Raw genomic sequence first — 13,818 nt, forward strand, 5'->3', positions numbered from 1 at the left:
AGCGTAGCTATATATAATGGTTCAATGATATTCAGAATTCAACACGTTAGTGTACCAAAATTCTATTTCTATTCCTATAGGTTCAAACTAACAAATCTTATGAACTAATTTGTATCCTGTTCAATCACATTTTATCTTTTTTATACATAAATTATATTAATTTTTATACATATTTCATATAAGACACAAATTGCAAAATGTAATTAATTCTTTGGTAAGCATATGATTTTTCTTTTAACTTTATAATTTTAAATTCAAATTATGTTAATTGTTATTTGTTCCTATGTAATATAATACTATTAATTACAACTTTAAATGAGATTTATGCACACCTTTTAGATTATTAGTTAATATATGCGCAATATAAAATAATATGTTTAGTTTTTATAATACAGTATAGACATATTAATTTGTGAAATCATTTGATGAATTTAAACAAAATTCTTTAGTTATAATTTAAACGTATTTAGATTTTAAATAGTTTCACACAAAACTATTTTACTTTAACCCATTTTTATTCAATGATTTCAAATTTCAAACTGAATATAATATTATATAATTAGTAAATGGTAAAAAACATTAAAATTAAAAAATTAAAAAAATATATTTTTTATATTTTTGTTATTTTAATTACAAATATAAAAACTAATTTACTAATTAATCTGTTTTTAATCGGCAGACCGTTATTTTATTACAATAAGCTAAGTAATGTCACCCATTTACACGGTCTAGTTGTTAAAACAGTTGATGGATGATATTTAAAATTATATGGCTTGATTTAAATAAAATCCTCTATGTTTAAAATAATATTACAATGAGTTCATAAGTAATCACTTTTATTCGTAATATTGTAAAGGAAATAAAATATATTATTCATTATTAATAAATAGCACAATCTGTATTTATTTTTCAGAACTTCAGTATTGTTTGTGAGCATATCGTTCATAGTGCTTATGGTAATTTCTTTGGCATGGCTTGTATTCTACTACATACAAAGGTTCCGATATATACACGCTAAAGATCAACTTTCGGTAAGTTATATCATTAAAATAAAATACATATGATAAAATATATATTATGATAATTAAATGTTTTATAACCTTCACTTAAAATATTAACTGTTTGAATTCGATAAACTACTAAAATAGTTATGTAAATTTTGTGCGTTTAGTATATTATTGATTCAATGATAAATCAACTAATTTAAACTATTCTAAACGGAGTAGAAACACTTACTTATACCTTTTTTAGTTTGTTTTACACTTTGTACCTTTTCTCTATGCTTAGTGAAACAATCTAGTAAATAATAACAACTACACTTGATTTTCTATCGATGGATAATTAAAAACTTATTGGATACTACTGATACTACTATACTAGTAAGTTGAGGTTAAACTTGAAACTTTTAAAGAACTGTTTTTTTATGTCTTTACAATTGTCCAGAGAAAATTAAAATTGAATGAAAAAAATTAATTAATTTCGAATCTAAAAATCGAGTTATAACTTATAATATTATTCAATGAGCAATGATTATTATCAGTGTTATTCGTTTAGGAGAAAATTTTTTCCAAACCAAAACAAACATTGTGCAATATGACGTGTACTGGTAGGCGCAGATGCAAACGTACCTATGGGTATTGTAATGATGTGTGTATTATTGTATGAGAGTAAAAAATAAAATAATGTCGAGTGTCTACGAAGACGAAACAAACCCATGTACCGAGAAATGAGGAAGTGAAAGTGGAAGTACATTAAATGCTTATTATAGCCGATCGACCAGTGTATATATTATTATGAATACTTACGTTGTACAGAAGATACGCGTGAGGATACATGTACACAGTAAAACAACTAGTAACTACCTATACTCTATAATATACGACAATATTTTAAAGTTACTATATTTTATTGTTGACAAAATTTTAATAATTATTATTTATTCAATGAATACTCAATCTGATATATTTATTATCGTATACTTTCTTTGTACATTGATAAACCATAACTTAAAATACACTTATATCAACAATAATATTTAAATATTTAATACGTTTTTCAAACGTATTACAAACTATAGATGTATAATAGCTTCCTCTAATAATAAAATACCTTTGTATTTTGATTTCTAGAGGCGATTATGTAACGCGGCCAAAAAAGCGTTGTCAAAGATACCTACCAAGCACATCAAAATGGATGACAAGGTAAAATTACGTAAAATTACGTTAACTATTTACGCATACTGTTAGCTAAAATCATATTAGCTCATATATTTATTTAACCACTAGATTCATGGAACAAATCATGTAAATAATTTCTATATTTTGTCAATAAAACTAATATTTACGTATTCTTAGACAACCTGGAAAAAGTACCTATATGTTTATTGTCTATTTAACATAATAAATATTAATATAATATGTGAGTACCTACACGCCATAAATCATCTATTTATTTATAAACTAGGCAAATATGCTAGTAAAAAAGTTTAATAACATAAAATTGACTTAAGTACACTGTAAATGTATACAATTTATGAAAAAAAAACAATCAGATATCAATATTTTGACTATTGACAATTAATAACAATAATATTTTTAAATATTTATTGAAAACATTAATCTTTATAGAGCGTCATAATACTTTTAGACTATTCGTCTAAATTCGATTTACAACATAATTATTGTACAATTATATTATAATATAAGATATGCGATGATAATAGTTAAAAAAAACTATAAATATGAAATAGAGAGATATATAGTTGTGAAAATCCATTTGAAGCACACCATAAAAATACCTATATAATTTTCTTAAACATTAGCACATATTGATATTATACCTGCATATATAAGGTATTAAATTAAATTGTTATGTTGCTCTTTAATTGATATGTTGAACAATAGTTAAATAATATATTCATAAAAAAACCCTAAATGTATAATATAGGTACTTAACATTTTAAGACCCATAAAAAATAATTTAAAAAAATATATTATATTATATACATGCTGCAATCGCGACGCAGCACCGGTTAACCTTTTGTGAACCCTTTTTTATACCTGAAATTTAAGAATTGCATGTACAATTGATTAAAGCATAAAAAGCTATTAAACCTCGAAATGTGTAACTGAAAAACAGCGTTTCACCGCCATGTTAAAAAAATCATATTATTGAATTATTTATCATTTTACAGGAAATCGGCGGTGACGGTGACTGTTGTGCAGTATGCATTGAACCATATAGACCGTCCGAAGTAGTTCGGATATTACCATGCCGACACGAATTCCACAAAAGCTGTGTAGATCCTTGGCTGTTAGAGCACCGAACTTGCCCAATGTGCAAAATGGACATACTCAAGCACTACGGCTTTTTGGTGAGTAACTTCACGTTACAGTAGGTACATATTTAAAATTGAAGTCTGAGAGCAGACATAAACACAAACTATAATAATGCGGACAATAGCCCCCTTATCCTTCCCTTCTTGGATACCCCACCGTTTGAGCGTACAGATAGTAATAGATTTTGATATATAATTAATTATAGCGTACCTGTATAATGACTGTATACGTATTATAATAGTGATGCGCGTCTGTTACGTTTTGCTAATTTCGGCATAAGTCAAATAGCCCTGAGTATAATTATTTAAACAAGAATAGTTCATTATCGTTCAAAGGCGTTAAATTAAATTATTACAAAGTGTGTAGAACTATGAATTACAAAGTACCTTTCTAGCTATTTACAATACGTGTATCTGAAATTCATGTCTTTAAATTCCGTAAATAATAATATACCTATTAGAATTTCAGTGATCACTGATCAATATACGTTAAACATTTTTTTTTTTTTTTTTTTTTAATGTGTAACAATATTTCTACACATGCTGCTATTTAAAATTATTCATATATATATAACTTGATCAAAGAAGATTTTTCATTGCGCGTCCTATCCAAGTATATTACATGTTATGGTTCGCATATAATATATGACCATTAATATAGCCATTTAAATATAATATTCGTAAATATTATACTTTTATTTGAGTATATAGTCGTATAGAGTTCTTAGATATAAAATAATACGACTTGCAAAGCACTGTACTGATTCCTCAATTACAATTAGTCAAAACGAATATATTTTTGTCACTTTTACACCAAATGGTTGTTTAACTTCGCGTGCGATTTCATGTCGACGCCACTCTATAAAACTTTCGAAACAAAAGTAATTTAACACGGAGATTAATATAAAAAAAATTCATGGTTTAACATGAAAACAGTATATATCGATATCAGGCTTATATTGTTTTTATTTTATAACCTTACGCTGTATAGTGTACGTGATACATAAAATATAAATAATATAGGTATAATCCTATGTAATATATTTATAATTATATATATATATATAATAGATACTAGCTAGGTAGGTACCTATAATATGTGTATGCACGATATATTTATATATAATATTATATATATATTATATATTTATGATTTTCTAGTGCACTAAAATCAATAATCATGCGTGACAATTTCTATATCGATCAAATCCATTACTCTGCATAGTCTGAATTTATGATCACTTCCATAAAAAATATTGAAAATTAAGCTGAAAAAAAAATGAAAAAAGTATTTTCTTTTATAGAGTAAAACAATGTGATCAAGTATTAAAGATAACCACGAATTGAATGGGTTAGAAAATTATAATTTTATTAAAACAAGTTTCAAGTCAGTGTTAATAAATAAATGATTACAACACACCACCATCACTGTCATTTGTTTTGTAGGGTGTATGTAATATTGGTGATCATCATAACCGCACACTTTAAAAAAAAGCCATTATTCAAATGCACACAGTTTCCCAAAGTCAAATCTTTGATACCGCACATACTGATATATATCAATAACAAACACATAAAATCACATTATCGCTTAAAACCATACACACCAGTTAATCATATTTAATCAAAAATCATAAGCAATAAAATTAAATTAGTAAACTATTTGTAAACACTAGGATATAAATTAATTTTAATCTATGCATTTTCTACTTAACATACTTTATTTTATCTCACTACATATTAAATTATTTTTAATTACTATTAAAATTATAAGATCTCATGTATTAAGTTATTTTTATGAGGATTTATTCAATAACAATCAACAATAAATGTTTAATAACTGTCAATCAAATGTGTGTGGTTTTAAATTATCGACCTTCCAGATTTTCTTTTTTAACAACAGAAAATGTGTGCAATATTGAATGGACTAAAATGTTCGGTTATGAATAGTAAGTGTGCAGTTTTAAACGACGCCCTGTCGTATGATGTTAATGAGAATGGGTATAAGTATGATTCTCCCGCATGCTTAACTAAATCTATATTGCACAAATACATTTTATATAATATTATGTTGCATGAAATTATCCAATATTCTAAAAAATGAGTTCATTTTTGTCTTTGTATAGCACAACGCACAAAATATAAATAATTTTAAATACATTTACGTCATTATTATTGTAATTATACAGAATAATACGTTATTACCAAGTTTTGTTTCTCAAATAATACCACTACCATAATAATTAATAACAGTCGCACATTATAATATTATTAAAGGTTATACAAGATAATAATATAATCTTATACAATTTCAGTGATAAGATAGTATTAAATTATATAACATAAATATAATTATTTTTATCATAAATTATTAATTGAGGATGTTGACGATAAATATAATAACCTAAGATAACTTTAAAATATTCCCTAAAAATAATACAATAATAATAATTTAATACTTGCATAAAAAGTATATCAAAATGATAAACATTAATTAGGTATATTAAATAAATTAAGAATATGAAAAACTTGGCTCAAATGGCTCAATGCTTAGGCATGTTAATACTTAAAATAAAACCTTTCACTAAAGTTTAAACCTTGTGAACAAACTTCAGCTCTATCAATTTCTACATTATAATACGTATACCTTACATTGTATTCAAAATTACAGAAATATATTATAATATGGTTGTAATTTTTATATTTTTAGACTATATTTTATAGATAACGATTATGAATAAAACTAAATTTATTAGGCGTATGATGTTTTAAACATCTTTAGAACTTACTAGTGCTTAACTCATAAAACTTATTGTATATTTGTATGAGTTATAATTTTAACAATATATTGAGTACCTCTAATATACCTATAATATATAGTAATGAATAATATATGACAATACTAGTTGCCTTGTATGTTCGTATTTATTATTTTATTAATGAATCTTCACATGTTAAACTACAAATTATATATTTTTTTTTAAATATAAAAATTATTATGCTTATAGATCGCCACTTATTACCTTAATAAAATTAGAAAAAATCATTTATTACTAATTTTCAATAAGAATTTAAAAACAAAATCGTAGCAAAAAACGTCCATTGCATGAACTAAATACGCATTTCACGATTTTATCGAAACTATTTCATGATTATCCCAATTATTCTACAATATGAATATGAAAAATATACAACGGCCTATTTTTAGTCACCTCAATAAATTAATATCAACCGTGAAAAATATGTTTCAACAAAATCCGTATTTATAATGCAGTTTGCTGACAAAAATCGAATATATGGAGACGTGTATTATTTTACATTATATTATGCGAATGAGGTGTTACGCATTTACGCATGTAGAGATCGAAGGAAAACAAGTCGCAACCGTTAAAGTGAAGGTTGATTTTGTTGTGTTGACGATTCCTTTCATCGGCACAAATAACATCATATTATTCGAATAATCTTCTGCGAACCTTGGCATTCGTATAATAATATACATTGTGCATGTACCTATGTGGCTATATGTATAATGTGCGATAGGGAATAAAACATCATAACAATTTTGGTCCATACAACTATAGAAAACGATGGCAAATACATGATGACAAATGGCTTTGATGTAATTTTAAACCAGCCATCATAACCTGGAATAGAAATTAAAAACGCTGATCGTGATCGTGGTTTATGCATTTAACACGATTAAATATTCTACCAATATGTAGGTATACAAGCAGGGTACAACATACCTACGTCATAAAATATATAGATATAAATAAAATATATTATTCTCTTCTATATTCTTAATTAGTAGTGACGTTGATCAATGATCAATGATAAAATCTCTGTGAGTAGAAATTCAGAAATGCGTTTATACATTATACATAATAATATATATTAAATTTAGGACATATATATTATTATAAATGCTCGTGCGTGAAAGTTTTCAATCTAAAGACACGATAACTCACTTTAAAGATTTTGTACGAAAATTATCCTAGTGTTATGATTACGAGTATAATAGCCTGGTTTCTTTTTTACAAAGTGTTGTGAATACATTTGTAATTATTGATCTCGTATAATTAAACTATATGTAATATTATGTATAGCCCATATAAAATATATACGATAGTGCAATACGCTAATATAATCTGTAAAACGGATATCTATCCAGTATTCCACTAACAATATTTCTTTGCATTATTCATATAGTTTTCGTGAATATTTTTTTTAAAAAATTAAGGACAAAACGAAATATTATTCAACTAATATTCCGTGTATCAAGTTTCACAAAAACCTATTATTTTATCTTAAGATTTTTTGAGACATTAAAAATTCTCTATTAAATGTTCTATGACAAATTGACAACAAATACTTAGACATTTCGGAAAGGAATTATTTTCAATTCACCATTAAAATGAGAAAATTAAAAAATATATAATAGATCGAGCTTAGCTTAGTTCCGTTTTCTGGATGTAATAATTATTAATCTAACAATTTATCATAATTCACACATTTTAAATATTTAAATTTAACACCGACTATTTTTGTCAACTTCTTTAAAAAGACCGTATCAATACCTACATGATACCTATTCTTTAGTTTGAAAGTGAATTTTTGTTTCTTCAGTATTTCTGAGATATAAATTATACATTAACCTTTATCGTGTATAGTACAATAGTACTTAATAATTCGATGTACCTATACCAAATAAACAGTATTTAATATTATCTATCTATTATAAAGCTATAGGACTATATTTTAAGTCTATTAAAATAATAATTCTTACTACAAATATTTGAAGGATTTTACTTATAGTAGTCGTGCAAGTTAGTAAATATTACGGTCATTTAATAATACTGTGTACAATATATATTATACATAGACAATACTACATTAGACACTATATGTAACATTCTTATTTTATAAAAGTTTTTTATAGTTTATAGGTACCAACCAATTAAGCAATTTAAACAGAAATTATGAATTATGAAGTAATATTAAAACAAAAAAATACTAAATAATAATGTTGAAACCTATGTAATTAGGATATTTTGTTAATGGTTTTTGCTATCGACCAATTAGGCTAATGGAATAAAATTATTCTATCAAAAAATTATAGAATTCTTTCAGCTATAATGCATTTTTATCATTGGTTAGTTACCTACTCAATATTGGTTAGTATGTCATACGACTATAGTAGGCATTAACGTGTATACTTATATACCTATACGGGTATAAGCTATTATAAACAATGATCAACCTATCATCTCCGTTATTATTACAAAATACTTTTTTTTTTATTGTTCTATAATGAACATGCAATCATAGAATTGTTTTAAAAACTGAATAAAAAAATTATTCAAATCAATCAAAGTATGAAGATTATTTTTATTTTGGATTAAAAGTCTTTTGTATGGACTACATCAATATTTAGGTGAGTGCGAAGATACTCTTGATTTATTTTTGTGTAACCATAATTTTTTCCATCACGTTAGCCTGTTTTTTATACTTAGGTAATTATTATGAAATCTATTTAGCATTATAAGGATTCATTAAATTGATTATAAGGATATACACAAAAAAATGAAGAGACTTATTGTTGATAATTGCTATAAGCCTATAACAATAGTCAGAATGTAATTAGTAATTACTATCAAACGTATAATCTGTTTGATTATAACGTACAAGTGATATAAGATATAACTACATAATAATGATCTCGGCTATTATTTTATCGAATACCATCTAAGTAAATCGAATGTTTATTGTGACTATATAACATATATGTCATTGTTTAATTGCCATTTGCTAATAGTATGTATAATATAATATTACGAGATTATTACAAAAATGTGTTTCTGTTGAAATCTTCTCGATGAAACATTATATTTATTATATTCTAATTGAACGGTGTAGTTTTAAAAAAATATCTTCAATACTGTTCAAAAATAAAGAAAAATACGAAATTAGGTACCTAACAGTTTTTATTTTAAAATCACAATCATATTTTGTTGAACAAAATATTTAAACATATTTTGAGTACAAACTACAAGTTAACTTTTTAGTTTTATTCAAAACGAATCTAAAGAATTATTATTTTGAAATATTCAACAATTTCTCATTTTATTTATAAATTTAAAATTTAAACCTTGAAAAGTCCAGTCCATCGATTGCTTTTATATTTTGTTTGTTTAATGTGACTGAAAATACTTATACACAAACAGTTTATTGTTATTATTCAAATACCGTTTATCTACAATATTTCCACTTATCATTTTGTTTTGTAACTGTTGTACCTAAGGGTTTTTTTAATATGATCAAGTGGAAGGATGTCTGACGCAATAATTTAGGAAACGCTAATATAACTCGAAACTTCGAAAACTGGTTGTAATTTGGTAATATTCATGTTGTTTTGGAGTTTGAACCAAAGAGCGACGTGCGTAGCAGAGGTTGGGATAAAAATGCGTTCATCAATAATAATAAAATAGAATGTTTAATCATATCATATACATAGCATTATATAGCCATTGCCTATATTAGTATTATAAATTATTATGTTAATCTTTATAACTTATGAGTAACCTGTATGGCTGTAAACATATGTAATATGTATAGATACCTGAATATGAATCTGCACACGTTTATGTTGATTTAAATAATATAGGCGTATATACAAAGATTCTAAGAAATATCGAACGGTCAATGCCCTATACATGGCTACTAGCTACACATAATAATACATACATGAATATACCGATAAACTATATAGGATATCATTGTATCTAGTCGATATTTTATATTGTACAACAAATTATTAATAACATTATAATGTACGTATATTATAATCATATTCACTATACGATGTATTATTATAGGTACCTACATCTACCTATATATATAATATATATATATATATATATTATACTCTATGATAGAACACTAAATTTTTTTAAATAACGATCGATGGAAAATCTTATTAATAGTGTGTGTATGTGTGCCTGTACGTTTAGTTCACGGGCAGTCAAGAGAGTTTCCTGCACGTGGAAGTCGAAGAGGTGCCCAACGATTTCGACGTGTACCAGTACGCACGTGGTCGGAGTTTCATGGACACGGCGCAAAACTCGAGAACGGTAAATATTGTGAAATCGACGTGCAGGCGCGGATGCGTCTCGTTAAAATAACCTATTACCTAATAGCTTTATATTATATTCTATCGATATAAGACTAAAACCAAAAAATCGAAAGAAAATAAAATGTATTAAAAGAACGAAAGAACTGGAAACTTTACCCCCCCCCCCCCCAAAAAAAAAAAAAAATTGAATCCCGAGGCCGAAATGATGTGTGAGTGTTTGTGCGTGTGTGTGTGTGCAGATACCGGACGTGGCCGCGGTGGCAGTGGCGGCTGCGGCGGCGGCGGCGGTCGTGTGCGAATCGCCCGACAGTAGGTCGTCGACGCCCGACGAACTGACGCCCGCGCTGGCCCAACGCAACGACAGCGGCGGCGGCGGCGGCGACGACGGCAGTGGCGACGGCCGTACAGACGCCGCCACCAACTGTACAACGGTCGCCGCCGGCACCAACCGATCGACGTCATTCGGTGAGTACGCAGCTGAACGCGCGCGCTTTTTACATATACCTTTATCGCAGTGATGCTCCCATCGATTTTCTTTTTCTGCTATGCGTATAGTGTACGTATACTCATCATTTGTGCCCGTCGAGTGCTGTCCGACGATATTGTGTGTATAGGCTTTACCGATGGCGTATATCGTAAGGGGTGGGAGGAAGGAGAAGGGATGGCCGTGAGACGCGTCAATGGTGATCACTTCGAGTAGGTATATATATATATATATACAAAAAAAAGCAATGTCAATAATTTGACAAAGCACCTTCCTCGCGAAGAACAAGCCGATTATAACGAATAATTCGTTATAATATTATGTATTATTATTTCCATCAGCTGTATTATATGAGCGTATAATAATAATTTAAAACCATTTATACCAATTCTATACAATATACGAGTAAACATAATATATCATCCCACTCAAACGACATTCTAAAGTTATATACCATCGTTTCGGTCAAAACTCCCGACGGGACCTCTCCCGGGTTAACGAATTATTCTTTTTTTCGCGAATTATTCGACATTATTTTGTCTGCTTCGAAGTTATCGGGCACCGGCGTATCCGTAATTTTTCACCATTCGGTGATGATTTTACGGTGTATATTTTAATATATTTATGTACAGGGTTTACCTGTGGGAGCACCACTGCGGCTTTATGGCTTTTTAATGGTATTTTATGAATATTGCGTTTGCTTGTGTATTATGCATAATACGGGGTGTCTCTCTCTCTCTATATATATATATATATATACACGTCATTACGTCAAAGATTTTATTTTCTTCTGCTACACATCATATGACCATTCACGACAGTCACAGAATCAATCATCTTTTATAGACGTCGCAGGGGGTATGTCCTATGTATGTCATGGATTAGGTTCTTTTCGTCTCAACCCTCTGGGAAGGGGAAGCCGGATTAGTTATCATACAAAATCGGGTACGCACACATGCAGTGCATTTTATAATAAATCATTACACGAGTTTTGGCTGTTATATATATTGTATATATTGTATATGTGTGTGTGTTTTGTCTTGTATATAATATGTATTTAAGTGCCTATCTGCACTACACGATAAACACGGGTTGCACGTGGTGCTGTCATTCCCTGCAGCTATATTATAGAGTGTGCAATATCCTCGTACTTATGGTGTGCAGCAGTGGCGACAACACAAGATTTATTTTTTAAGTATCTGCGCTCACGACGACATGAATTATAACGTATAATTCGTTTTATTCAAAAAAGGGTGTGGCAATGTATTAGGTATAGTATATAGACAACAATTTAGACAGGGTCATTTTCCAAACTAGAGCTTTAATTTTAGGAGGGAGGCTACAATTGTATAGGTTATATATTATTATTACACATAATAGAATTACCTCCTCTCATCAATAATCATTTTTAAACAACAATAATGACTTAGATTTTATAAGCTAATATTTTAATGACATATAAAACATTTTATACGAAAGTATACAAGTTCTTTAAATATAGAAATAAAATAAATTAGTTTTTTAAAAATAAAATATATTTTTAATTGCGAACAGAGTTACTTTAGAAGTTTTCACCCTATTGTAATACACAGCTAGAATGCTAAATATATGTTCTCGCCGTGCGACTTATATAATTCTCGCTGCCACTAATACGCGCAGTATATCATATGGTGCGAAATCGTTATATCGTCAACTTAATTTAGTTTATTTTTCGAGCCTGTTAATTATTATTACGTAAATTATATTTATACTTTCTACGTCACGAACATCATAAAACAAGTATGTTTATCGCGCAAATTCTCAAAAGTATAATAGATACAAAAATGTCATTAAATATATATAAGTGTGTGTATATATCATGGTATATTATAATATTATACTGTGATGTGTATATATTCAACCATACATGAAAATATAATACCTTTAATATCTAAGTATTATAATGCCTGCAATTGCACGTTTCTCGGGACACAGCATGTATATGTAATGATAGTGTAAACATTTTAGTAATCTTGTCATTTTTTTTCCCACCAGAAGAGCAGCCTCCGGTCCACTCTGTTAGCATACCTACAACAGCTAAATAGTCTGACGACGGCCGACGCACTCACAATCACAACTGTATAGTGTATATTTTATTGAATAACTATATTTGTTATTTTTATAATATACATCTATTTCACAAGACCATTTCCGGATATCGTGTATTTGTGTGCGTGTGTGCGCGGTATATACCACAGGAATCAAAACAATAATCGGTAAAAAATATTAGCACGTCATACATTTTCTATGTATATTATCTCGACATCTATTGTGACTTTGTACGGATGTTTACTAGCTTTGTCGACTATAGATTAACGTTAAATTCGATTACTCTACGTATTTACCATCTCGAGAGGGGCGCAATAGTAAGATCGTTATAGGTGTAACTGTAATAACTTATAAGCACGCAATATAAGCAATGGGTAATTCCATAATTGTGATTACACGATCAAAATTAATGTACTTACCTTTATCTATCATAAATATAACTATTATATAATGAAAATTATCAAGGAAAATGTTATCCGTAATTGGTCGGAGGCTTTTATGAACTTAAATTTATCAGTATGAATAGGTAGGCAATTAAAAAAAAAAATCATTAAAATACTTAGAATATACAAAAAAAACTTTGTTCACGAACAAAATTGTTCTACTACAAATTATGATACCTTAATTCCAACCGTGTAATCGTGATCAGCATTGTTTACACTAACTTAATTTATACAAGACAAAAAGAAGCAACTGATTATTATTGCGCCCTTTTAAAGCTCATTAGTCATCAGTCATCACTAATAATACAACTATACAAGTTGTTAGTAATTGAAA

The 13,818-nt window shown here is 28.0% G+C and overlaps 1 protein-coding gene across 5 annotated transcripts in view; it reads left to right on the plus strand.

The window, feature by feature from the left end:
- Positions 1–13,818, plus strand: part of LOC132920083 (E3 ubiquitin-protein ligase goliath) — a 54,116-nt gene that overhangs the window by 34,573 nt on the left and 5,725 nt on the right. Inside the window, exons 3-8 of one of the 5 annotated variants that reach the window (XR_009660691.1) lie at positions 914–1,031; positions 2,130–2,201; positions 3,194–3,373; positions 10,348–10,467; positions 10,709–10,934; positions 12,991–13,208. Coding sequence is in view for 2 of the 5 variants with exons in the window: in XM_060982150.1 (XP_060838133.1) it covers positions 914–1,031; positions 2,130–2,201; positions 3,194–3,373; positions 10,348–10,467; positions 10,709–10,934 (716 nt within the window). In the remaining 3 variants the exon portion in view is untranslated. Of the gene's footprint in view, positions 1–913; positions 1,032–2,129; positions 2,202–3,193; positions 3,374–10,347; positions 10,468–10,708; positions 10,935–12,987; positions 13,209–13,818 lie in introns of all 5 variants that reach the window. The other 4 variants (XR_009660690.1, XR_009660692.1, XM_060982150.1 and 1 more) reach the window with 4 other exon arrangements.

This window comes from Rhopalosiphum padi, chromosome 2, assembly GCF_020882245.1.
Source record: "Rhopalosiphum padi isolate XX-2018 chromosome 2, ASM2088224v1, whole genome shotgun sequence".
Classification (NCBI taxonomy): domain Eukaryota; kingdom Metazoa; phylum Arthropoda; class Insecta; order Hemiptera; family Aphididae; genus Rhopalosiphum; species Rhopalosiphum padi.